The sequence below is a fragment of the Electrophorus electricus genome, chromosome 25 (assembly GCF_041902795.1).
Source record: "Electrophorus electricus isolate QZ-2024a chromosome 25, ASM4190279v1, whole genome shotgun sequence".
NCBI classification, from domain to species: Eukaryota; Metazoa; Chordata; class Actinopteri; order Gymnotiformes; family Gymnotidae; genus Electrophorus; species Electrophorus electricus.
In genome coordinates this window covers 12,739,846-12,765,000 of record NC_137521.1, presented here as the reverse complement: position 1 = coordinate 12,765,000, position 25,155 = coordinate 12,739,846, and the positions used below count along the sequence as shown (strand labels likewise).

Genomic DNA, 25,155 nt, shown 5'->3' with positions numbered 1-25,155 from the left:
CACACACACACATCCACACAGACACACACAAACACACACAGACACAGACACACACATGTAAACATGCCTACACACACACACACTCAAACATGCACACACTTGCATGCACACACATGCACAGACACAACGGTTCATACACTCATTCAGACACATACACACTCGAACAATGAGATATTTGCAGAATATTTGCAGAGAAATTTGCAGATTTGGTGAATTTTGGTTTCAAAGAGTTAAACTGACCCCACATCTTTGCCCCCATATGGGGTTATTGCTCATAGCCAGACAGGAAGCGTAGGAGCTTAGCAGTCCAAACCAAACGCCACACTCAGGCTGTGCCGCCCTCGGGTTTGGCCAGAGGCACGTGGTCTACCAAATGCACTCCAGTTTAAAGTGTGGTCGCTAGGAGACAGCACCACGGAGACGGCAGCAGGCAAATACAATAAAACATGCATGACATCTTCACGCTGGGAGACTTTACTAGTGCCTGGCACTTCACTCTTCTTGTTTAATGCGAGTGTGTGAGTGTGTGCATGTGGGTGTCTGTGTGTATTTGTGTGGTGATGGCTTAGCAACAGTCAGAGAAAGGAGGGCAGAGAGAGAGCAGAATGGAGAGAGGGATGATGGGAAGACGACGCACCTTGCTTTGTTGCCTCCAGAATGGGGCAGTGACCACAGGGGACAGTGAGCATGTTTATGTAATTACCCCAGGTGGGACAGAACAGGGACGTCCAGCCCACTGGACCGGGCCGTGGCTCCCTTTCACACACTCGTACAAACACACCTCTGCATTTGAACACTTGGCAGACACTCTTAGCAAATGGAGCCCATGACAGAGGTGGGAGCTCGCTTTCCCTGACACACATGTAAGACCCTCCGGATACAAATGTCTGCCCAGTACGGAAAACGTCAGCGCTGTAACACGATGCCAGTCTCTCACTCAGATGTAATTGCCAAATGTGTGTGCGTGTGTGTGTGTGTTTCTCGCAGCGTGGGGCGGCGTGCGTCACAGGGGCTGTCTTTGGAGGAGCTGAGGAGAAGCCTTCAGATCCCCCCCATCGACCGGAATGGTTCGTTCCACTTCTGTGCTCCGTTAAACACGACTCATTAGATGTGACTCATATTCTTGCATAATGACACACAAGAGGGTCAAGAGCAAAACTGTTCCCATGAATTGCATTTGAAAATGATTTTTATTTGTTCTAACTGAAGCGTCCTGAGCATGAGACTGCTCTGTGTTGCCGTGGAGATTAGCACAGAGTGTGTTTTTACACACACCCTGCTGTAGCACACCTGGCTCAGATTATCCTGTGAGTTCTTCGTGATCTGGCTAGGCCGTGCTGGGGCAGGGACAAGCGTGTGTGTGCGGCCGTCGCTGGGTCCGTCTGACGCAGACGGCCGTGTGTGAGATGTTCTTTGTGGTGTGTGGCAGACAGTTTGTTCTGTGCTGTTGCTGTAGGATACGTGTCAGATCCCATGAGCACCATGCACTTCCAGTCCTCCAGCAGCACGGCCAGCTTGGAGGACAACAGCTAATGGCAAGAGACTCCCTGGAGACACAAACACACACACACACACACATATGCATGCACACACACACACACTCACACACACACACTCACACACACACTCTCACACACACACACACTCACTCACACTCACACACACACACTCACACACACACACACACACTCACTCACACACTTACACACTCACACACACTCACACTTACACACTCACACACACTCACACACACACTCACACACACACACACTCACACTCACACACACACTTACACACTCACATTCACACACACTCACACACACTCTCACACACACACACACACACACACTCACACATACTCACACTCACACACACACTCACACTCACACACACACACACAGACACACTCACACACACTCACACATACTCACACTCACACACACACACACACTCACACTCACACACACACACACACTCACAGACACACTCACACACACACACACACACACACACACACACACACACACAATTTTAAATTTGAAAAATGTACTGTTTTTGTTTTGTTTTAATATTTGCATATCAATAAAAGGTTACATGAAACAAGAGAAATGAATACTACATATGATATGATGTTTATTTTTTTATTTTCAGTTTGAAATCAATCACCCTGGTTTAGACACATAAAGAAATCAAAGCCATGGAGAGGGGAGGAGAGAGGAGAGGGGAGGAGAGGAGAGGAGGAGAGGGGAGGAGGGGGAGGAGAGGAGAGGAGAGGGGGAGAGGGGAGCAGAGAGGACAGGAGAGGGGGGGAGGAGAGGAAAGGAGAGGGGGAGAGGGGAGGAGAGGAGGGGGAGGAGAGGAAAGGAGAGGAGGAGAGGGGAGGAGAGAGGAGAGGAAAGGAGAGGAGGAGGGGGAGGAGAGAGGAGAGGAAAGGAGAGCAGGAGAGGGGAGGAGAGAGGAGAGGAGAGGGGAGGAGAAGAGAGGAGGGGGAGGAGAGGAAAGGAGAGGAGGAGGGGGAGGAGAGGAGAGGAGAGGGGAGGAGAAGAGAGGAGGGGGAGGAGAGGAAAGGAGTGGAGGAGGGGGGAGGAGAGAGGAGAGGAAAGGAGAGGAGGAGGGGGAGGAGAGAGGAGAGGAGAGGGGAGGAGAAGAGAGGAGGGGGAGGAGAGGAAAGGAGAGGAGGAGGGGGAGGAGAGAGGAGAGGAAAGGAGAGGAGGAGAGGGGAGGAGAGAGGAGGAGAGGGGAGGAGAAGAGAGGAGGGGGAGGAGAGGAAAGGAGAGGAGGAGGGGGAGGAGAGAGGAGGGGGAGGAGAGGAAAGGAAAGGAGAGGAGGAGAGGGGAGGAGAGGGGAGGAGAAGAGAGGAGGGGGAGGAGAGCTGCGGCGCAGAGGGGGCAGGCCGCTCATCAGAGGGGTGGGATTAGGTCGTGATAACCGAGCATAAGGGCAGAAACATGCTCAGTCTGAAACTGTAACCGTCAAGCACGACACACAGCAACAGAAATACAGATTTATTTAAGGGTCACAGAGGAAGTTATTCGGTGTCATTGTCAGTCATGTTTCTCTACTGTTACTATTTTAGATCAGATTATGTCCAAGTACAACCACAGATTAAGCATCTTTGATTCCTAATCTAGAACTCAGACAAAGAGAGATCAGAGTGAAAAGAGTAGTGTGAGTGTGTGTGTGAGTGTGTGTGTGAGTGTGTGTGTATGTGAGTGTGTAAGTGTGTGTGTGAGTGTGTGTGTGTGTGTGTGTGAGTGTGTGAGTGTGTGTGTGAGTGTGTGTGTGTGTGTGTGAGTGTGTGTGTGAGTGTGTGTGTATGTGAGTGTGTGTGTGTGTGTGTGTGTGTGTGAGTGTGTGTGTATGTGAGTGAGTGAGTGTGTGTGTATGTGAGTGTGTATGTGAGTGTGTGTGTGAGTGTGTGTGTGTGAGTGTGTGTGTGTGTGTGTGTGAGTGTGTGTGTGAGTGTGTGTGTATGTGAGTGAGTGTGTGTGTGTGTGTGTGTGTGTGTGTGTGTGTGTGTGTGTGTGTGAATGTGTGTGTGTGTGTGTGTGTGAGTGTGTGTGTGTGTCTGACTGTAAAGGACTATAAAGTGTGACTGGCAAGAGGCCTGCACAGCATGAATAATTAAATCATTTGTGTCGAGTGTGTGTGTGTGTGTGTGTGTGTGTGTGTGTGTGTGTGTGTGTGTGTGCGTGGGTGTGTGTGTGGGTGTGTGGGTGTGTGAGTGAGTGTGTGTGTGTGTGTGTGTGTATGTGAGTGTGTGTGTGTGTGTGTGTGTGTGTGTGTGTGTGTGTGTGTGAGTGTGTGTGTATGTGAGTGAGTGAGTGTGTGTGTATGTGAGTGTGTATGTGAGTGTGTGTGTGAGTGTGTGTGTGTGAGTGTGTGTGTGTGTGAGTGTGTGTGTGAGTGTGTGTGTGAGTGTGTGTGTATGTGAGTGAGTGAGTGTGTGTGTGTGTGTGTGTGTGTGTGTGAATGTGTGTGTGTGTGTGTGTGTGAGTGTGTGTGTGTGTCTGACTGTAAAGGACTATAAAGTGTGACTGGCAAGAGGCCTGCACAGCATGAATAATTAAATCATTTGTGTCGAGTGTGTGTGTGTGTGTGTGTGTGTGTGTGTGTGTGTGTGTGTGTGTGTGTGTGTGTGCGTGGGTGTGTGTGTGGGTGTGTGGGTGTGTGAGTGAGTGTGTGTGTGTGTGTGTGTGTGTGCGCGTGGGTGTCTGCTTTCTGCAGACCGCTGATGGTAACCCTGCTAAGACTCCAGATCTCTGTACCAGTCGACCCAACACTGCAGAACTACTGTTTCACTTATTCATTAGGAAGAAGACTGACCGCAGCCAAAATGGCTGCCACTCTTATCCCACTGTAACTCAAACAAGGGGATACTAGATATTTTACCTTATTCAAATATTTTGAGATTTTTTCTAACAGACATGGTTTTTTAAGTGACAGAACAATTAAATGTAACAATAAGACTGTATATACTCATAAATAAGTTTTTAAAATATGTACAAACCTACTTAACTGTGCAGGTGTGTGATTTTGGTCTATATTATGTGTGAGGAACGTCCCTCTTCAGTGTTCAGTAGTCTGACGACACAGAGCGGCTCCACGTTCCTCAGTACTGCGGCTGCACACTACACATAATGACACGCTACTGAAACTGAAGGACTGACACTAAACTATGGGTGATGGAGAAATTCTGGAAACATTTTTAGATTCTGCAAGAAACTCATTTTTTGCCTGAGACAAAATCTTTCTTAACCAGTGCTATTCGATCTGGTTTCTGCCACCAGCCTGTCTTAACCTTGTCTAAAGAACGTACAAGACGGAAAATGTTTGTCTACACAATAATTACCCCTGCGATATATTTTCCATTTTTGTGATTGGTCACTGGTGTATTGTTTTCTGTGAGCACATAATACTGAGACCATCAACCATCACAACCATCAACATGTCTGAGAATGAAACCTGCGAGGTCCAAACAGGAATCCCTAAATCATCACCAAGGTTACTGCAGGACCAAACCCTAGGCAGACTAAATGTAGCTTACAGGAGGCACCTTATGGGCTGTGATGTATCGTTGGTTTTGTGTTCTTTGTAAGGGTCCTAGGTTGCCAAACTTAACTGCAAGTCCAGAGCAGGCAGACATTCCTTCAGAGGCCTCAGATTAGTGACTTTTAGATTAATGCTTGGTCGCTAATTCTGTCTGAATTATAATTGAAGGATAAATCTGGCATGTTGGTCAGATAGCTTGACTAATCTCAACCTTCATCACTGAAGGTGATGGCAGGTTAATGACAGTATCTATAGTAACCCCTTGCTGGGCCCCTGCTGTGTGCTGTGACTCAGTACTGTGCACAAGCTCATCCACACCGGGACCCTCGCCAGTTTCTGATAAATGTTTAGTGGGATTGGGTGGGCTTTCTGTTGGCTGGAGACTTTTAGCTTCTGGTTCTAAAGCTTCACTTTTGGTCTCCATTTTGATATTTCCCGTGGGCGTTTCTGCCATGGCCTTGTATTCGATCTGCTGGTGCTTGGTGCTTTCAGATGGATCCTCAGCCTCTTCTGCCTCCAGAGCCTCATCCCTCACCCTCTTCTCTCCCTCGGAGGGTCCAAGGCTCTCCATATCCTCCAGTGGTTCCGGGAACGTCTCGAAATACCTGGCAGCGCGGTGGACGTTCACCCAGTTACTAACCAGATCCCCCTGACCTGGCGGGGGGGCAGCAGAAGGAAGCTGGGTCACCCTGTCCTCCTCCCTGACAGACAGCGCTTTCTCCTCTGGTTGCGCTTCTTCTGGCTGGGGCTCAGAAGGAATGCTGCTTTCTCCAGCTGGACTCCTGGCTTCTCCGCTAGCAGGTAACCCATCTCGAGTGTCGTCTCTGTCTAAATCGGCCACGGGTTTCAGCTTCGATTCTGCGTCTGCAGGATCTTCCGCGTCAACTTCGCTCTCAGACCCGAGTTCAGCCTCGTCGGCATGGTCACCTTGGCCCTTCAGCGACTGGGCCTCCTGCACCTCTCCTTTGTCTCCATCGTTCTGGTTGTCTTCCACATCTCCTTCATGGACCGGGTCCTGCTTTGTTTTTCTTTGGTTCGTCTCTCCACGTCCTTCTTCTATAGGTTCTTCCTGCTCTCCGAGCTCAGTGTGATGGCCAATCGTTTCCTGCTCTCCATTTTCCACGTCTGCGCTGACTGAGGGTCCTCGTGGGTCCTCGAGGACGCCGGGCTCGGAGTTGTCTTTCATTCCTGCGTTTTCCTCTTGCTTCTTCTTCTTCTTCTTCTTCTTCCCATCTTCCTCTCCTCCTTGTATTTTGGCCCCAGCTCCTCTTACTTCTTCCTCTTCTCCATCTTCTTTTCCATCCACACCTCCATCAACTCCTCCTTTTTCTTCCCTTTCTCCTCCATCTTCAGTCTCCCTTGGCAACTCGCTTTGCTTCGCTACTCCCTCAGGTTCATCGTTTTGCACTCCTTTGCTGTCATTGGCCTCCTCTTGCTGTTTGATGTTTTCCTCTGCTCCACGCTCTGGTCCTCTCTTTCCAGCACCTTCCTCCTCTGGCTTCTTCTCGATCTCGCCGACCCCCACCTTACTTTCTCTCTCTTGGTTTGTGAGGTCGCTGGTCATCTCGCCGCTGTTTCTCTCCTCATTCTCATGTCGTTCATCCACCTCTGCTCCAGCTGCACCACCTTCCACCTCCCACTCCGTCTGAGGATCCTGGTCTGCCGAGGCTTCCACCGTGCTCTCACACTCTCCTCCTGCCCTTACCTCCACCTCGCCTCTGCCCGATCTTTCTTCCTCAGAACCCTCGGCTACACGGGCGACGTCACTCTCTCCATCTTCATCGCGGACACCCAGTTCTTTCTCTCGCTCCCCTTTTCCTCCATCTTCGGTTTCAGCCTCTTTTATCGATTCCTCTCCCTTCACTTCTTCCTCAGACTTATTGCAGGCGGCATCTTCAGTGTCGTGAGGTTTAGACGCGTCGTCTTTCTCTGCTGCGGATTCGTTTTCTCTCTGTTCATCGTCATCTGTTTTCTCTCCATTGACCTCCACCTGTCTCTCCTCAGTAACCCTCTCCCTCGCCTCTGATCGTTCGTCTGTGGCTCCATCCTGGAGGGGTCCTGTGACCTCGCTGCCTTTCTCCTTTTCTTCTGCCTTCATCTCTCCATCTCCCTCACTGCACCCTCTGGACTCCTCAGTATTGCCCTCCTCCACTCTGGGGTTTTCTACACCCTCCAAATCATCGCCTGCTTCCTCTCCGTCTGCCCTGATCTCCTTCTCTTCAGGAAATTCTTTTCCCACACCTTCTGCTGCTCCTGCATCCTCTGTGTTCTCCACGGCTCCCTCGGCTTGTTCCTGACCCTCTATCTCGCCGTGCTGATTCATGTTGGGAGGGTCACCTGCAGTCATCTCTCCGGGTTCCTCTGCTGGTTCCTCTCTGGGTTCCTTTCCGGGTTTCTCTCTGGGTTTCTCTCCGGGTTCCTCTCCAGGCTCCTCTCTGGGTTCCTCAATCAGCTCCTCAGTATCGCCCATGTTGGGAGTGTCACCTGCAGTCATCTCTCCGGGTTCCTCTGCTAGTTCCTTTCTGGGTTCCTTTCCAGGTTCCTCTCCGGGTTCCTCAGCCTGAGGCTCTGTGATCACCTCCCTCTGTTCGGTCTCAGCTTCCACCGTGTCTGGTTCCTCTACCCGAGTGCCTGCTGTTTCTTCAGCTCTGTTTCCACTCTCCAGCTCTTCCTGTGCTTCTGTTACCAACAACTCCTCAGCCTTGGAGCCTTCCACCTCTCCTGTCTTCTCCAGCTCCTCCGTCGGTTCTTTGTGCATCGTCGCACCCTCCTCAGCTGTGTCTGAGGTCTTTTGTTTTCCACCATCCTCATCCTCTCCTCCTCCTCCTCCTCCTCCTCCTGCTCCTCCTCCTCCGCCCTCGGCCGTGTCTGACTGGAGCTGTGCTGTCTCCTGCGTTTCCTTGTCCAACTCCTCTGCGGTTTGCCACGTGCCAACATGTCCTTGTGTTCGAGTCTTGGTCTCTGAAGCTGCTCTCTCCTCACAGATCTCCTCCCGCTCCATGACTGCCCACTGCACTGCATCCTTCTCTACTTCTGCCCCTGCAACAAACACATATGTCACTTTAACCCCCAAATATGAATATCCCAGCAGAACTGTAGCGCAGGTTTGTATTTCAATTCTGATCAAAAGCAGGTGAACTGGAGGGCTCTATCTTCCATCTCCTCCATCAGAACACCCCCTCTGAAAGACTCTAACCACAGGAAGTACCTCGGCTGCCCCAGCCGGGCCTGATGGAGGCCACCTCGTCCTCCTCCGTGGTGGTGTCACTCAGCTCTGGCTCGGACCGGCACACAGCCGCTTCCAGAACGGCCTCTGCCAGCTTCGCCTGCACAGACTTGGCTTGTGTTATGCATAGAGGGGGAGAGAGAAAGAGGAGTCACAGGCCATGTGTGCAGTTATGGCTGGAGCCTGCGTCACCATCACAAACCCACAGTCAGTCAACGCTTATGCTCAAGAGAAAAGAGAGAAATAACATCAAAGGATTTCATCTGATTTTTTAAATACAAAAAGAATGCAAAGGGAAATTTCTGCATTCTCAACATTGCTTGCACAAGGGGAGAAAAAAGCTTAGCAAAAAACACAAACACAAAGTGGAAGTCTTATAAGAGTTTATTAGCAAACAACAGTTAATGAAGCCATGCAGGAGACAGTCAGAGGGGACGGTTTATCAATTTATCAACACTCGCTTCATTCATGAAACACAACACCAACATTTTAAGGTTTAAACGATCGCCAATCACTCGCTGCTGTGACGCGGGCTGACCTTGTTGAAAGCGATTTTTCTATATCCTGAAACACACTGCAACTTACAACATCTAAATGAATGTCCCTATCCTCACACAGACTACAGGTGTTTATCCTGCGAGGTTTGCTGAGAGCTACCTGGTCATACAGTCACAAGGGACAAGCTTCTAAACGGGAGACGTTAAACATTCTTCACTGACCGATTCCCACGTGTACCATCAGATTGAAAGATTATTATTACACAGACTGAGTGCTAGTGACTCTTAAAGTATGAAACATGTCATAAATGAAACTCTTGTTTACAGGAAAACTGTAACAAAATGAAAACGTGACAAGAAGCAAAGCAGGATGTGTTTGGCAGAATATTTTCAGACTTTCATTAGTAAATATATACATCATATCCTCGCTAACATAAGACAACTCTCTAAATCAACTTTTATTTTGTTATTTTACTGCTCATTTCATAATTTAGACAAAACAATTTAAATTTAAAATTAGGTTTATAAAGGTTTTCCAAAATCTTTAAAACATCTCCACACTTTTGAAAGTCAAAATATACTGGCATATACTGCACTTATGATAAAAATGCAATTAAACACCATGCCGCCAAACACAGGAAAGACGGTCTCACAACACAAAAACAGAGGTACACCTTTAGGCCAAAATGTCTTTTTCCCACAGAACTGGGTCCATAAACATTTCTTTGTTCTTAGTTACTGCTTTGCCTGTGTACAGAAACTTTATTTCAAATAATTTATTCTGGTTGATTATATAATTTGCTAGCTGGTTAATAATTACTTAGAAGATGATTAGGAGGTAATCTCAAGACTGCCATTTAAAAGAGAAAAACAACGCTCCCCACTAAAGACTCCAGTTCTACTGGTCAAAGCCATCAGAAATTGGCAGAGGTTGCAACTCCAGGCGTGATGAAGTGCGGAGGCTACCCTGAGTGCAGGAACTCACCTCCCTCTAGCTCCGCCCCCGTGGCTTCATCGTGGGCTGGGTCTCCAGCGGGCCCTTCTCCAAGCTCCGCCCCCCCGCCACCATCTGTGTCTTTGATCATGTCCACCCCACTCTCCTCGGAGGCATAAACAGGGCCCCCCTGGACCTCCGTGTCTTCCTCCTCGGACTGCGGGAGAGACACCGAGTTGGTCTCTGTGCCCTGTCTCCCCGGACCCACACTGGCGTCTTTTTCTGACGTCAGCGTGGAATTGTGACTCTCGGATCGCACGCTCTCCCCCGGGACGTCGGCTGTGACTCGTTCTTCGTCATCGTCGGGCTCTGCGACACCCTCGCGTTCATCTTCCTCACTCTCTGAAGAGCTACTTGACGAGATGGATGGCGACCTTTTCACTGCTGAGAAAGTAATATTTAACATTTAGGAGGAGTGATGTAATCAGACACCTGCACATGTAATCAGACAGAAGCAAACGTCACCTGTTTAGTAGTAGTGGACATTGCAAATGCTACCTAATAATCGTGTTCCTGAATGTCTCCAGCAATGCACTGTGTGAGGTCTAGATAATAATCGTGTGTGAGGTCTGTGTGAGGTCTAGATTACTACGAGAAGCTTTCTGGACTTGGGTGAAGCCAGAACCATGGGGCTGAAACACGGCTGGGAATTCTCTTAGTCTAGTAACCAGCACCTCAGTGTTAATTTTTTACAGTTCTTTTCGGTTCTGTTTGGTTCTGTTCGGTTACAGAGAGAAACACGGACTCTTTCTGTCCAGACCTTCAGGTTCCTTGTCTTGGTCTTGATGCTTTCCTCTCACTCCATTTTCATTCTCATCCTTACTTCTGCTTTCCTCCTCTTCCTCCCTGTTGGGAGAGGGCAACATTTCGTCCTCCATGGGGCCTTCATCGTCAGCCTCAAAGTCTTCCTCATAGTCTACAGGAAAAACAACAAGCCTACTTCAACCATAATCTATAATCAATATGACTGTACTGATCTGTAGTCAGTCATAATCAAAATATATTACTTATCAAATACATAAATAATCAATATCAGTGGACAATTATGTATATTATCCGTACAATCAGTACTCCCAGTAGAGAGCGTAATCTCCCAGTATAGAGCGTAATCTTCCAGTAGAGAGCGTAATCTCCCATCAGAGAGCGTAATCTTCCAGTAGAGAGCGTAATCTCCCAGTAGAGAGTGTAAACTCCCATCAGAGAGCGTAAACTCCCAGTAGAGAGTGTAAACTCCCAGTAGAGAGTGTAAACTCCCATCAGAGAGCGTAATCTTCCAGTAGAGAGCGTAAACTCCCATCAGAGAGCGTAAACTCCCATCAGAGAGCGTAATCTCCCAGTAGAGAGCGTAAACTCCCAGTAGAGAGTGTAAACTCCCAGTAGAGAGTGTAAACTCCCATCAGAGAGCGTAATCTTCCAGTAGAGAGCGTAAACTCCCATCAGAGAGCGTAATCTCCCAGTAGAGAGCGTAATCTCATCATGCCTCACTGAGTTGACTTGCATAACAGTCAAAAACAGAGGAAGACTCAGAGCAGTAGCCCGTCCTCTGTGTGTGGTCTTCACGAGCCCCAGCAGGACATCAACTCTGGATTTATTTAAACAATAAACAGGCTTCACTCTAAATCTGAGTGTTCTGCTGTTAGCAGGACAAACGTGCTATTAAACATGTCTCACATGGAGCTGTTAGTGGTCAGTGTGAGTGGTTAGTGTGAGTTGTTAGTGGTTAGTGTCAGTTTGAGTGGTTAGTGGTTAGTGTGAGTGGGGTTATTTCTTTAAAAATAAAATGCCATGAGATAAATAAAAGGTAGTAATTCAATAGTTATTCAACATGACATATCAATGATCTATTGTTTAACGTCATGTTGTTGTCTATGTTGTGTGTTAATAAACGTCTTTCACAGTCAAGGGAGTCTGTGCGTCCTGCTCCACGCCCATCGGCACTTGGGCAGTCCACGTTACGTTTAATCCATATAATGTATATTTAGAATCAGATGCATGTACCAAGTATATGGTATATGTAAACATGTAACCCTAATAGGAAGGGACTATTTCTCTGCTATGTGTATTACATGGTCTTGGCCCATGATCTGCTGGATCTTAAGGTACCCTTTAGGGCTTTTCCCCCCTGAGTGGCGTCTCTCTGCGCGGCTGCGTCCGGTTCCTGCAGCTCCGGGTCCTTCTCCTCCTCATCCTCATCCTCCTCGCCCTTTCCCTGGGGCTTGGAGATGAGAGGGTCCTCTTTGATTGTCTTTGGTGGAGTGGGTTTTTTGTCCAAGCCCATGGCAATAATACATCTAGACAATAATATTGAGACAGGCCTAAAATGGTTATTACTGGAAAAACATTTATAAAGTGATTAATTAATATATTGATTAACATTTAAGGAAAGAATGATTTTAAAAACAGATACAACCTACACAGTTTAGTTTTTAATGTTCCAAGCTCAGGACCAGGGTAAGGAAAGAGTCCGTACCAGGTGTAGATTCTCACCTGTAGCAAGTGGAAGTTCTCACCTGTAGCATGGCGACGCCCCCTCAACCCCAAAGAAGCCAAAGTGGCCGTGGCGTCCCCCAAGGCGTGAGCCCTTCCTGTGCTTGAACTCACAGCAGGAGCTGAGACGCTCCACCTGCAGCCCATTCAGGAAGAAGGTCAGGCTGAACGGAAAACCTCGGTGACGCCGGGAGACAAACTGGAACGTCTCTGCCACAGGATGGGAGACACCGGCATCAGCACGGACGCACACACCAGCAACATTTCACTACATCCCAGCTGTCTACCCCGATTATGAGTCCTGAGAAACCCTGAATTGGAAAAATGCTGGACTGTGGAGGAGAGGACTGTGTAAACACCACTGTCTCCCAGCTGCAGTAAACACCACTGTCTCCCAGGTGCAGTAAACACCACTGTCTCCCAGGTGCAGTAAACACCACTGTCTCCCAGCTGCAGTAAACAGCACTGTCCCACAGCTGGAGTAAACACCACTGTCTCCCAGCTGCGGTAAACACCACTGTCCCACAGCTGTGGTAAACACCACTGTCCCACAGCTGCGGTAAACACCACTGTCCCACAGCTGCAGTAAACACCACTGTCTCCCAGCTGCGGTAAACACCACTGTCCCACAGCTGCGGTAAACACCACTGTCCCACAGCTGCAGTAAACACCACTGTCCTACAGCTGCAGTAAACACCACTGTCTCCCAGCTGCGGTAAACACCACTGTCCCACAGCTGCGGTAAACACCACTGTCCCACAGCTGGGGTAAACACCACTGTCTCCCAGCTGGGGTAAACACCACTGTTTCCCAACTGTGATAAACACCACTGTTTCCCAACTGTGATAAACACCACTGTCTACCAACTGCAGTAAACACCACTGTCCCCCAGCTGGGCTCTCCGCAGGGTGCAGATTAAAGGGCTTTGAACAGACCTCCTTCTGTGAGCCTCCCTCGGTAGACACAGAGGTTCTCTCCCCCACAGTGCTGCTGGAACACCTTCACCTCGTCCTTCATGTCTGTGAGGTCAGGGGTCAGGTGCACGCTCTTTCCGAGGTACACCATCCTCACAGAGACTACACTGCGGGCAGATGCCTGCTGGACAGCAGCCTCCTGTGGAAGGACGGAGGGGAAGATATTCAAGAGGAAGCTCTCCCAGGGGGTGGAGATTGTTACATGGAGATCAAGTGTTTGCTCAGTTCTTAGTTACACACATAGGTGTAGCTGAAACCCAGGAGTACACCTCATATTAATGTTTATCTTGCTATAACATAAATCTTTAGCAAAAAGCAAACTTTAAAAAAAATCTAGGTGTGGCAGAACAAGAGTGGCAGTGTGGATTATAGCTCTGTAGTATAGTGTGTGTTACACTCTGATATCTTCAATGTCTGAGATCCCTCAGGAGTTGCAATGTCTCACAGCTCGGGGCCGGAGACAGCGATACTGACCTCAGTAACAGCAGTGGCAGCGTCTGGGGCTGTGGTGGGTCGTAACCTTCGACCCCGCAGTGTCCCATTCCCTTTTGGACCTTTGTCCTTCCTCTTGGTCAGCGGGGGCACGGGGGTCAAGAAGTTGTTGATGACCGGAAGTCGGTAAGGGGAGACGACACAGGAGAAGTTGGTCAGAGTCAGGTGCCGCGTCGCGTCTCTGTCAAACTGTAAACAAAGACCAGAACACGACCTCTGGTACCTTTCCACAAACAAAGGGTCACTTTTATATTTTATATTTCCTTCCAGGTTGTTTTGAGAGAATGTTCTAGTGTAGGACATCCTACAGTCCAAGTATCGGGTGTGAAAAATGGTCTTTACTCTTCCATCTGGCCATGTAATGGGAAAGTGTTACAGAAGAGATTACAGTGATGAATACATGACCCGTGAGGGTGTGTGTGAGGGTGTGTGTGAGGGTGTGTGTGAGGGTGTGTGTGAAGGTGTGTGTGAAGGTGTGTGTGAGGGTGTGTGTGAGGGTGTGTGTGGGAGGATGGTCTCACCGCAGAACTGACTGGATGATCGGTGTCATTGGCCGTGTCCTGGTGTCTAAACCGGGACGAGTTGCGCTTCAGTGACGCTGATGTGCTGTTGCTCTGCAGGGGTTTCAGACGAACGGCTCTCTGCATGGTCCCCGGAGCTGTGTTGGGCCTGGATGACCTAGCCTGTGAGACCACCGCAACAACGTTAACCCACCACGCAGCTCTATGAGGACAAACACCCTCATCACCTGAGCAGTGGAGGCTCTGTGGTTAAAGTACTTCACTAGTAATCAGAAGGTTGGCAGTTCAAGCCACATCTGAGCTGACCCTTAACCCTCGATTGTGTGCAGTCAACTGTCGCTTTTGGCGCTGCAAATGTGAACATTTGGAACATGTGTTGCTGTTTTATTCTGGTTGTAAAGGATCTCTGCCAATTAAACAGAACCAGACTTAACACACACAAAAACAGTCAGGCATCATGCAACATTCAGTAAAGAAAACTCTAAAATGTTATCATCTTCTTCTGGAAACACATATGGTTTTCTGGAGATTGTCGGTAGTATATAGAAGAGAGACCTTTGTCTCTAATAAACTGTTAAACTCTAATGTTTTGATAATGTTTTGACTTCTTGACACCTTGACTGAATAATTCATGGTCTTTGGGTCCATTAACATGAAACACCCATTTACTTAACCACTATTTCCTAAATGGAATCGGATAAACCAGTTCAGTAAAAATGAAGGCTCTTACACCAACTTGAAATTAAATTTCATATGCAGCCCTAAATTAGATTTCAGTTTAGTGATGAGGACCCTTCATTTGTCGTGAACTGATCCAATAAATTCCAGTCATGAAGGAACGCAGGGACGTGCTTGCCGTCTGATCGCAGGGCCTCTTTAAGAGGCGTCAGGTGCCGCAAAGTGAAGAGGATGGATGTTTCATTTCCAACATTTAAACTTCATTTTATTTGTCCTGCTTCCACCCATGCAGAACACCTCAGGGTCCTGCTGTATCAACCTTTAGGACAGTGTCTCAAACAGGACAGCAGTCTTTAGCTCAGTAAACACAGAAAATCCAAATTTGTTATGGTTTTTGCGTTCCCGCTCTATAGACGCTCCTCTTACTGATTCTGTCGACTCCCAGTTCTCAGCGTCGGGCCCAGACTGTCGTGTGGAAGACGTCTTTGGTCCCGTTGGTGGTCGTGGTGGAAGTATCATCACAGGTTCCTCCTCATACCTGTTGGAGCGTTCCACCTGACCACGCACACAAACAGCAAAAGTCTCATGACATGGGCAAACGAAAAAATTATAACCGGGTTACAACAATCCCAAAAACATTGCCATGACATTATTACAACATTAACAACAAATATAACAACAATGCACCTTGATTTTATTCACTCTTTCTCTTCTTTCAAATTCCTCCAGTTTTCGCTTGATCTCTATTTGATGGAGACGCTGTTTGAACAAAAACATTTCAAAACCATCATTCACAGCCCTTACGCTCCTACAAATATCAGAGCTGGATCTACACTGCGTGGGTGCCAGAGCAGCACAGCGGGCTCCTGATCTGCAGGCATGCTTGCAGGCAGGGAGTCTGCCAGGCTCCGGGGAGGCGCGCACGTACCTCCAGCTCCAGCACCTTGCGGAAGACGGCCTGGGCCAGGCTCTCGCGCACATGCCTCTGCCGGACCCTCTGGAGCAACGTGTGCCTGTACTCCTTTTCTGGAATAATCCGCCCGCTCCGGCTGATCTGATACACATGTGCAGCGTTTACACACTCCATCAGATTAGCTACAGATCTCTGGGCATCACGAGGGTCCTTATCTTAAGATCTGTGGCTGATTAATTAACATTAACAAATTTGGCATTCAAGGTGCTGAGATTAACTCATCAATAGTGTAGTATTTGCATTTAGGTATTGCACTTATTTAAAGTAATAATAGTAATAACAAACACATGCGTTGTGATTACGTACCAGCCCTACTTTTTGAAGATGTCGTCGTATTCTTGTGTTGCTGAAGTAACCAATTAGGTGTTTGTCTGCCAAACTGTTATAACACCCCAGCAGCCTAGGAACGAATGTATTGTTTGAGAAACATGATTTCGGACATTAAGAGCTTCAGAAACGCTGACATAACTGTCAGTGGCTCTGGTGCCCACGCTCTCTGCTCGCGCGGACCTTTTTGACGCGTCCTCTCCAGCGCGTGGCAGGCTGGCCTGGGGTTTTGCGGTTACCGGGGCCCCGCGCCAGTTGTGTGTTTATCACGACGTGTGCCCTCCACATCCGTGGCAGATGCAGGCGACTGTCGGAACCCGCGCTCGTTCGTCTCTGTGTTTTGTTTTGTTTTTTTAATTTAATTTAATTTTTTTTACAGATTTGATTTCCTGATATATTTGCAGTGTTGACAATAGGACCCGCGCGGACTATCCTAAGCGTATACGTTACCGGGGTCTGGTTACGGTGGGTGCGTGCGTGCCTGGCGCGCGTAACCCACGGCCCTTTTATTTGCGTCTCGCGACGCTGTTGCGAAGGGAAAGACGCGGTTTGGAAGAGAGGGAAAGCACGCGGTAACGTTACAGTTACAGGAGAGGAGCAGACAGGGTCACTTTCCTATTCCACACGTGTGAAGGCCGACATACACGCTGAAGGACTGGTTTATTTAGAGAGAACGTGAATTTAATATGTAACGTCGCAGGTTTGGGTGTCTACCTTGCCAAAAGTACCCTGTTCGTTCCACACCATATGAGGTACTGAGTAACACAAAAACAATACCATTACAAGTAATAGCATGCAACAGCCTGCACGACTAAATTAACTGCACACACGTGGAAAGCAAACTTGTTGCATATTCTCAGCAGTGCACCTGCGGCAGAGGCGCAAAGCACTTACCCCGGACTAAGATGACTCATGTTATCGCTGCGGAACTTGACACACGACCAGAGAGAGAGATGTTCCGTATCCTCTCTGACACTGTCTTACGGGACCAGGCTGTTCTCTCTCTACCGGCGCGGACCCGATCAGGATTCTACACATCTAACACTTTCCTCGCGCGGAACTGATAACACCGAGCGTTGCTATGGTGCGTCACGTGACGATGCGACCGGTTTCTCATTTTCCCATTTGCAGCTTTCACAATTAAACTCTCGATTTCTGTAACGTGCTGCTGAGTGCTCGTGTGATACTGGCAGGCTGAAGTCAAACGGAATCACGCGGAGCCCATGAAAGTTGCAGCGTCCGTCTGACACGCGCTGATTTGGCAATCTCAGCCTTACAGAGCAGCAGTTATATTAATCTTAGCCAGAACGTGCAACAACTACAAGTCTAAAGTCCTGATTTATAGAAATATTAATTAATTTAAACTGCAGATCGCAAATGCGCTGGTGGTGGAACCGCAACACATGATAAGGCAACAGCCTATAAAATATCAAGTTGTATCAAATATCAAAGTTGTTTTAATTAAAGACAATAAAAGGATTAAATGAGTCTACGAGTCATAACATGTACATGCTTTCCTGTTATATCCCACGTGACCCAACTGATCCGGTAACTCGAGATCTCTGTTCTGGATCCGGTGTACCAAAGCGCGAGACAGCGGGCCGAGCACACGGTCTCTACACGGTGTACGAACTCGAGACTCAGTCACTTCGGTGCTGAGGAGTCTGAACATCAATTTCTTGATAGAAGCAAAATATATGACAACTTGTGTGTAAAAAAAACAGCTAATGAACTGTTATTGACAAACGTTAATTGCTGTGGCAAGGGCGTAGACAATATGCTGTAGACAATAAAGTCTCAGTCAGTGTGTAATATAACACTCTGGGATTAGATTAAATCTGGTCAGACTGTCAACTGTCTGACTGTGCTGAAAAAATGGAATAATCCAACGATGTAAACTGGCGCCCTCTGGTGGTCCCACTAAAGAAGGCACGCAAAATGAAAACACCTAAACAATGAAAAATCTTTGTCTTTGTCTTTTGGGGTTGCAGGAGCTGGTTTAAATATTCGGCGGTGGAAGACAGGACTGCATAAAGCCATCAAACAAACCTAAAAACATAAAATAGTTTCGAGTTTATTCAATAATATTCAATATTCATCGACAATTCATATTCAATAGTAATTAAATATTTAACACAATAATTAATATTCAATATTCATGCTTCATAATGCCAAGAAAATAGTTATGAAAGCCGGTCCTGTTATTAATTTGTACAGGAGTTGAAAGTTATATATTTTATTTATTTGTTACGAAAGAAAATATTAGGCTATTAACTGATTTATGTCAAACTAATCTTCCAAACGTAAAGAAACATTAGGGACGTGTCGTCATTTAGGCAAAAATAATTCATGTGCTAAACTCATGTAACCTTTTTTTCCTAAATTGTCTGTGAAATTTACAAGATTTTTGAGTTGTTATTATTATTATTACTATTATGTGGAAGACATATTTCCTAAATACTTTCGACCAACAATGAGAGGTAGAAGGATTAAAAAGTCGCTCCCCTCCTGCTAAAGTTCTCGCTACATTTAATTTTTATTTTACGGCGCATTTTCGTAAAACCTTTTTTGTAAAACACTTGCTACCTTATCAACAGGTGTTCCTACTGCTATTAAACTGTGACTAAATTCATTAACTAAAAGTCTCAGTCGGATGTCTCGCTTTCCTTCCAAACTGGGCCCGGGCGTTCGCGTCTGGCACGAAGACTTTTAACGAGATCCGTGAGGCCCGTGGAGCTCCGCTCCCGCAATCAGCTTCAAATCGCGCGGCTTCGTGCCGCTGTGATTGTGGAGTGGGCCATTACGCACGGAACAGCGCGCTCTCGTCCCGCCGCTCCGATTTGACAGACAACGCTAGGCCTTTCCGCGCGCCGTCCCAGCAATCACTGACACCCCCCTTGCCCGCGCCACCCCCTCATCTCTGCACGAGACTACGTGTAAAGATAGGAGTCGGCATGCGCTTTGTGTAGGAGCGAGTTACGCAGTAACACACCCGAACAGCGCGAGCGAGCGGTCAAACACTTCGAGAGCGCAAGTGCACGCTCGAACTTAAATTTCGCGCAAATGAAGTGGCTACCTGCGATTAAAGGTCTGCAGCCTCGCGGTCATTCGTACCAAATAACAAAACTGCAAAATTGCCCAGAGAGCCTGATTTGAATGTGAAGTGCGCTATACTCATTAGGTGTGAGTTAACGGAACTGGGCATGCTTTTTAAGCAGCCCCAAGGGCTAACCAACATAAACATACAAACACGCCCTGCTGAAAACTCCGCACACATGGAGGAGTTTCCTCACTTTACTGCTCTATATTGGTCCGTATATCAGTTTGATTGAAACTATCAAAATGTTCGCCCACACTGACCGAATTCACACCTGCCTCTACACACGTTAGGACTGTTCTAAGGGCGTGTTATTGACAGGGGCCCTAAAATGTTTACAACATTGGGTAGCTTGTTTGACTACAGCCATCAGGAGTTGCACGAGACGAGCCTTCTCTATTTGAACACACGAGTTCACATTCAAACCAGTTAATAATATACACGCGTGTAGCTTTTAACGACATTTAGAGACAAGTTTGCCTAACAGTCAATGTCATAAGTCGTTTAAACCCTATTCAGACGTATAGACAAAGGCCACATTTATCTTAGAATACATTTACGATATTTAGCTGACGCTTTCATCCAAAGCGACTTACAATAGTCACACAAACACAGGCAAAGCGATTTGAATTTAGTTCAGCTGTCATACTCGCATAGCAACGGTGATGAAGAACTCGGCCTCCCCAATGAAACACTAATACAAGCATAAACAACAACACTAACATACTAATGACACAGTAGTTGAAGTAAAAATGAACCTTTTAATATGAACTATGGCATGCATTCAATTCAACATTTATACAGCAACATTTCACTTTTTTAAATAAATAAGGCTGCGGAGCGGCGCGAGGAACCTGAGAGCCTTCGCCCACGCGCTCTTTTCCGCTCTCATTGACTTCACTCACGAAGTCCGCTGGCGCACTAAATATTTTCCAACAAATGGAAAAACAACAACTCGATTTCTTTCCTTTTTTCCTATATAGTTACTTGCATGTTTATTTATTTAGCTATTTGGGCTATATTTATATATATATTTCAAAAGTGGTTAAAGGTTCGGTTTAGTGTTTTGTAAACCCTGCGCCCAATCAATTATGTTTGTCGTTCATGTCCGTAGGCCTTAAACATGCTCCGCGCGCTGCAGGATGGATTTCCCCCTAATCCCACTGCCAACAGCCAAGCGCGCCCAACATTTCCCCGCAATTGTCAGCAAAGAAAAGAACCCGTCTTATACTCGCAGCAATTAAGCGTTAAGAGGTTAATGAGTCCTCTTCACCCCTGGACTGCTCTGGGTAGGCGGTTTTTTGACAAACTTGCCCATTTAATTGCTGTTATTAAATAAATCAATTCGCTTCTTTCACGGACTCTCCAAAGAGTTTGATTGGCACGCGAAATTGATACGCGCGCAGGGGAAAGCATTGTGTTAACGTGCCCCGAATGCCTTAAGCAGGCGTCAAGTGCGACTTCACGGACGCCCGCAACTCCTGGAGGCGTTAATGACTCAAATCCGTCCCCCCAAATGTCGGTGTAATAACTGTTGGGTTGCCATGGTGAACCTGGACCGGGTGAGGTCTTGTGGACCAAGTGCACGTATTTAAAGGCGGCGGCGAGTCCCCGCGCCTCCGTTCAGCAATGCGCGCAGACTGCAGGCGCCTATGTGTTCTCTTTCAGACGAACTGAATTCACGGACCACGCTGCGGTGTGCGTTATATACTTAAACTGCTTCAAAGGGGACCCGGACCACCTTTCTCCTCTCTGAACATCTCAGTTGCCTGAAAACTAGTGCGCCTGTTCTAATCACGGATGGACGAGTACCCTCCTGCGCACTATTCAAGAAATCACTTAATGGTGAGATTAAATGATAATAAAAGAGTTTTAAATTTTTTTCATATCAGTTGTAAATTCCTATTAATATCATTATAGCTGCTCAACTACTGGTCTTTTTTAATCACAGAGGTAACTGGATGTGCGCTCAGGCTGTCTGCCTCGCCACGAGCGATGACGTCCCAGAGCGTCCCGGGCAGAGCGGTCTGCGCGAGGTGCTGCGAGACGATTACGGATAAATATCTACTGCTGGTAAGCGACTTTGTCCGTCCTTCTATCCATCTATATGATGCAAACACGCGATGTCCACACTCACGTGTTTGAAAAGTAACACGGCCTATAACGTTCGGAACTTCATCTCTGCGAGCAGGTGAATGGCTCGTGCTGGCACGCACGCTGCCTCTGCTGCAGCGTGTGCAAGACGTTGCTCAGCGGGCACGTGAGCTGCTACATCAGAGAACGAGAAGTGTACTGCAAAATGGATTACTTCAGGTAGTTCGGGCTTCATTTCTGGTATTATGTATACACTGTTAAGCAATAGGAATAATTATAGTTTGACAATTAATTTAGGTTTCAATTGTTTGTAGGAGGTACCGGAGATGGTGCACGTGTTGCGGCAGGGCGATCCATTCCAGTGACTGGGTGCGCAGAGCGAACGGGAACGTGTATCACCTCACCTGTTTCTCCTGCTCCTTGTGCAAGAGACAGCTGTCCACGGGCGAGGAATTCGCCGTGGTCGAGGACAGGGTGCTGTGTAGGACGCATTACGACTACATGCTGGAAAACCTCAAACGGGACGAGGGGAAAGGTGGGCCGCGCGTGCGGACGAGTCGTACGGACAAGCTCGGGGAGGTTTCGGCCGAAAAAGGCTCTTAATTTTGCACATTTGTGCGACCTTCTGTTAACATGCCGGGTCTTGACTATAGTGCAATAGTTGAGGCACCTCGCGCCGTTTCAGCTGATGTTACTCCGGTAATAACACACAGCGTTTGGACACTTACAGTAAAATATTACTAACGTGGAGAATTCACACATTTCACTGAAATTATAATCCTGTAGACACACTTTTACACTAGTACTTGATTTTCTTAATCATATTTTTTTGTTGCTGTTGCAGGAAATTGCGCTTCTGTTGGTGACCTGTTGCCTGTCGAACCTCGCGTGATACAACCCTCGAAACCATCGAAACGAGCGCGCACCAGCTTCACGGCAGAGCAGCTGGAGGTGAGAACGGAAGTCACTGTGCACCACTGAAGCATGGGTAACGGGCAGGTGCATAGAGGGCTAAACCGCGAGGAACGTCACGGAAGAGCACACACGCGCGTGGCGTAACGAGGTCTGGGTCTGTAATGTGAAACAGCGCAAGCTGCCGTCCTCAGTGCAAACACACTTTAATGAGCTTCTCCGGCCATGCTTGTCATGTTTACCTTGTTTATCTCGATTACCTTGTTTATCGTGTTTACTGGCCTCTGATGCTCCTATGTGACCTCCAGGTGATGCAGGCCCAGTTTGCCCAGGAGAGCAGCCCGGACGCACACACCCTGCAGAGACTGGCTGAGCACATGGGCCTGAGACCCAGGGTGATCCAGGTGAGAGCCACGCCCCCACACCATACCACAGCAGAGCACACACCATGCCCCCACAACACACCACACCACACCCATGATGATATAGGTGAGAGCCACGCCCCCCACACCACACCACAGCACAGCCAGGGTGATCCAGGTAAGAGCCACACCCCCCACAACACACAACACACAGGCTAATCTAGGTGAGAGCCACGCCTCCACACCACACCCACCACACCTGCTCAGACTAGACAGTGGAACCTCTGAAAGCAGAATGTTTATATTTTTAACAAGTGAAAACGAAAAGGAGCAGAGGAATAGCAGTAGTTTCAGTAGGTTCAGTAATTCAGAAGGTTCAGTAGTTCAGTAGTTTGCTCAGGGTCCTGTGCTTTGTTATCCACTTGCTAATCACTAGTTGTCTTATATTATTCATCATATTTACTGTTTGAAAGTTTTCTGAATATAAAATGTAACCACTTCCGTCCTCTTTGTGTGCTCTCTCTTTCCACTCTGTCTCTGAAATCCTGAATTTGGTTGCATTTAACAACATAAAGTACATAACACATCTACAGGAGGATCACACCACATTCAAGTGATTTATGAAAGAAGCAATTTCAGGCACCTGTTTTTATCTGAATTTGAGGGGGTTTATCATTATTGATAAATTGATAATATTGATAATAATATAAGCACTGGTTGCCCTGATCATGTCTGCTTTGGTTTCCATCCGTTTTCCTTGATCTTGCAGGTCTGGTTTCAGAACTGCAGGGCGAGGCAGAAGAAGTACACGGGCCCGGCCCGTGAGGCCGCTGCTGGCCCTGCGACAGGTCCGGTCCTGGCTCTGCCACTCCAGACCCGAGCGCTAGCCTGCATGCCAAGCGTGGGGTTCAGTCCCACAGGACCACGGCTGCTGGCTGCCCTGCCGGCCGGCACAGGAGGTACGTCCAGCGTCCCACCCTCGGGACTGGATCTGCTGTGATTTCACTTGATTGGCTATGCAATGACACATACAAGAATTTAAAGATGTTAAAACTACAAGCCAAGTCGTCGCAATCCTGAAACGATTTGTGGTTATTTTGTTGACTAGAAGAAACGGAGCACATTTGAATCATTTTAGAGTTTCAGCACAAATCTCCAAACTGGGAAGGTTGGTTCCATGATCCTAGTTCCTACCTCGCGTCCACAGTCTTCCCTGGAACTCTGAGCAGCCGTTCCTGCACCGATGAGGGTCAGGTCCGAGCTTCTTCATAATGCCTCGTCGATCGGCATGGCAACCGGAAAAGGACAGGACATTAGGACTGCAAACTCCATTAACGAAAGCACAGCCATTTTATAGCACGTTTATAGGCAGACAAAATTTAATTCATATTAATACCAATTTGAAACGGGTAGCTAACGGTGCCTTTCTTAAAAACCCAGCATGGAGCTAAAATGCTTCCGCTCCTCTTCTTCTGCCCATCCAGCACTGCGGAGCTCCAGCAGACATCTGCTCCATCCGTCTCCAGGAACCGGCTGTCACTACGCAGCTCCTTCAGCCATCTCCAGAAGCAGGGCGCTCCTAGCACCACCTGTGATCAGCCGTACACAGCCCCGCCCACAGCTCCGCCCACAGCACCTGCTACACTTCTGCCTGTGACTTTTGGCACAATTAAAACTGCAGTGTTGAAGCAGGTGGCCTGTTGTCGTTATTGTTGTCAAAAGAGTCCATTACTGAGGTAACCCTAACCCTGAACAAAACCTAAACCTCATTTTCAAGAAAATCACATTATTTATTCTCAATATTAATCCCCAGCTAGTATTTATCAGCATCTGATAAAACCTTGCTACGATTTTGGGCATTGAACTACATATGATCTATACTACATATTAATACTTCTAATGTACTATAGACTACATACTAATACTACTAATGTACTATAGACTACAGTGTGTGGTAGTAACTGTTGTCTTGGCACTGTTGATGTGAATGTCTGTCATTTGTATCAGTGATTTAGTGTATGACTATAACAGTTGAGTTATGAATAAATCTCAAAAGACCACATCCTATAGTTGTTAGGTGGAAATGGATTGGTACATTTTACTGAAGCACTTAATAATATTATTTTGTGTCTGCTAAATCAGATTAGATCCGTTTTATTTGTTACATTACTTTACAAAACAAAACATAAAAATTCAACATCATCATAAAACCAAAGGACACGTGTTCAAATCTTCATCAAGTGTAACACGTGTAATATCAGGGAATCGTTCTGAGCAGGCATTAGCGCGGCACGCTGAAAACAGAAGTGTTTGGGAAACCTTTATTCAGTCCAGCCGCTGGGCTCCACAGACACAGAGGTCTGCCTTGATCAAGACTGGATCCAAAGATACACATTTAACAGGTTAACAGATTAACAGCTTTGATTTAAAAAAAGAAACCCAACATCATAAAAATGGTTATAATTCCTT

At 47.4% G+C, this 25,155-nt stretch overlaps 3 protein-coding genes across 8 annotated transcripts in view; 2 read left to right on the top strand and 1 right to left on the bottom strand.

The window, feature by feature from the left end:
- tnni3k (TNNI3 interacting kinase) overlaps positions 1 to 15,336 on the top strand; it is a 32,417-nt gene extending 17,081 nt beyond the window's left edge. For 3 of the 4 annotated variants that reach the window (XM_027025257.3, XM_081707327.1, XM_081707328.1), the window contains 2 exons: positions 988 to 1,067; positions 1,457 to 2,113. In XM_027025257.3, coding sequence (XP_026881058.2) covers positions 988 to 1,067; positions 1,457 to 1,533 — 157 coding nt within the window. In that variant the 3' untranslated portion in view covers positions 1,534 to 2,113. Of the gene's footprint in view, positions 1 to 987; positions 1,068 to 1,456; positions 2,114 to 14,342 lie in introns of those variants that run through there. The other variant, XM_035521933.2, reaches the window with a different exon arrangement.
- erich3 (glutamate-rich 3) lies at positions 2,534 to 17,880 on the bottom strand. 3 transcript variants are annotated; one of them, XM_081707326.1, is made up of 14 exons: positions 17,116 to 17,880; positions 16,201 to 16,294; positions 15,850 to 15,975; positions 15,609 to 15,680; positions 15,348 to 15,476; positions 14,244 to 14,405; positions 13,705 to 13,911; positions 13,192 to 13,369; positions 12,280 to 12,466; positions 11,873 to 12,060; positions 10,593 to 10,685; positions 9,761 to 10,153; positions 8,261 to 8,392; positions 2,534 to 8,091 (listed from the first exon to the last, which is right to left on the bottom strand). In XM_081707326.1, the coding sequence occupies exons 1-14, from the start codon at positions 17,133 to 17,135 to the stop codon at positions 5,240 to 5,242; spliced, it is 4,833 nt and encodes a 1,610-aa protein (XP_081563452.1). In that variant the 5' UTR covers positions 17,136 to 17,880; the 3' UTR covers positions 2,534 to 5,239. The 3 variants fall into 3 exon arrangements, with proteins under 3 accessions (XP_081563452.1, XP_081563451.1, XP_081563450.1); XM_081707325.1 differs by having other exon boundaries at positions 2,535 to 8,091; positions 9,761 to 10,150; positions 10,530 to 10,685; positions 17,116 to 17,878; XM_081707324.1 differs by having other exon boundaries at positions 2,537 to 8,091; positions 10,530 to 10,685; positions 17,116 to 17,806.
- A 1,294-nt stretch (positions 17,881 to 19,174) lies between these two features.
- Positions 19,175 to 23,696, top strand: LOC113586868 (LIM/homeobox protein Lhx8). The gene is made up of 6 exons (XM_081707333.1): positions 19,175 to 21,391; positions 21,510 to 21,631; positions 21,727 to 21,947; positions 22,257 to 22,363; positions 22,633 to 22,728; positions 23,456 to 23,696. Exons 1-6 carry the CDS (start codon positions 21,314 to 21,316, stop codon positions 23,684 to 23,686), a joined length of 855 nt encoding a protein of 284 aa, XP_081563459.1. The 5' UTR covers positions 19,175 to 21,313; the 3' UTR covers positions 23,687 to 23,696.
- The last annotated feature ends 1,459 nt before the right edge of the window (positions 23,697 to 25,155 follow it).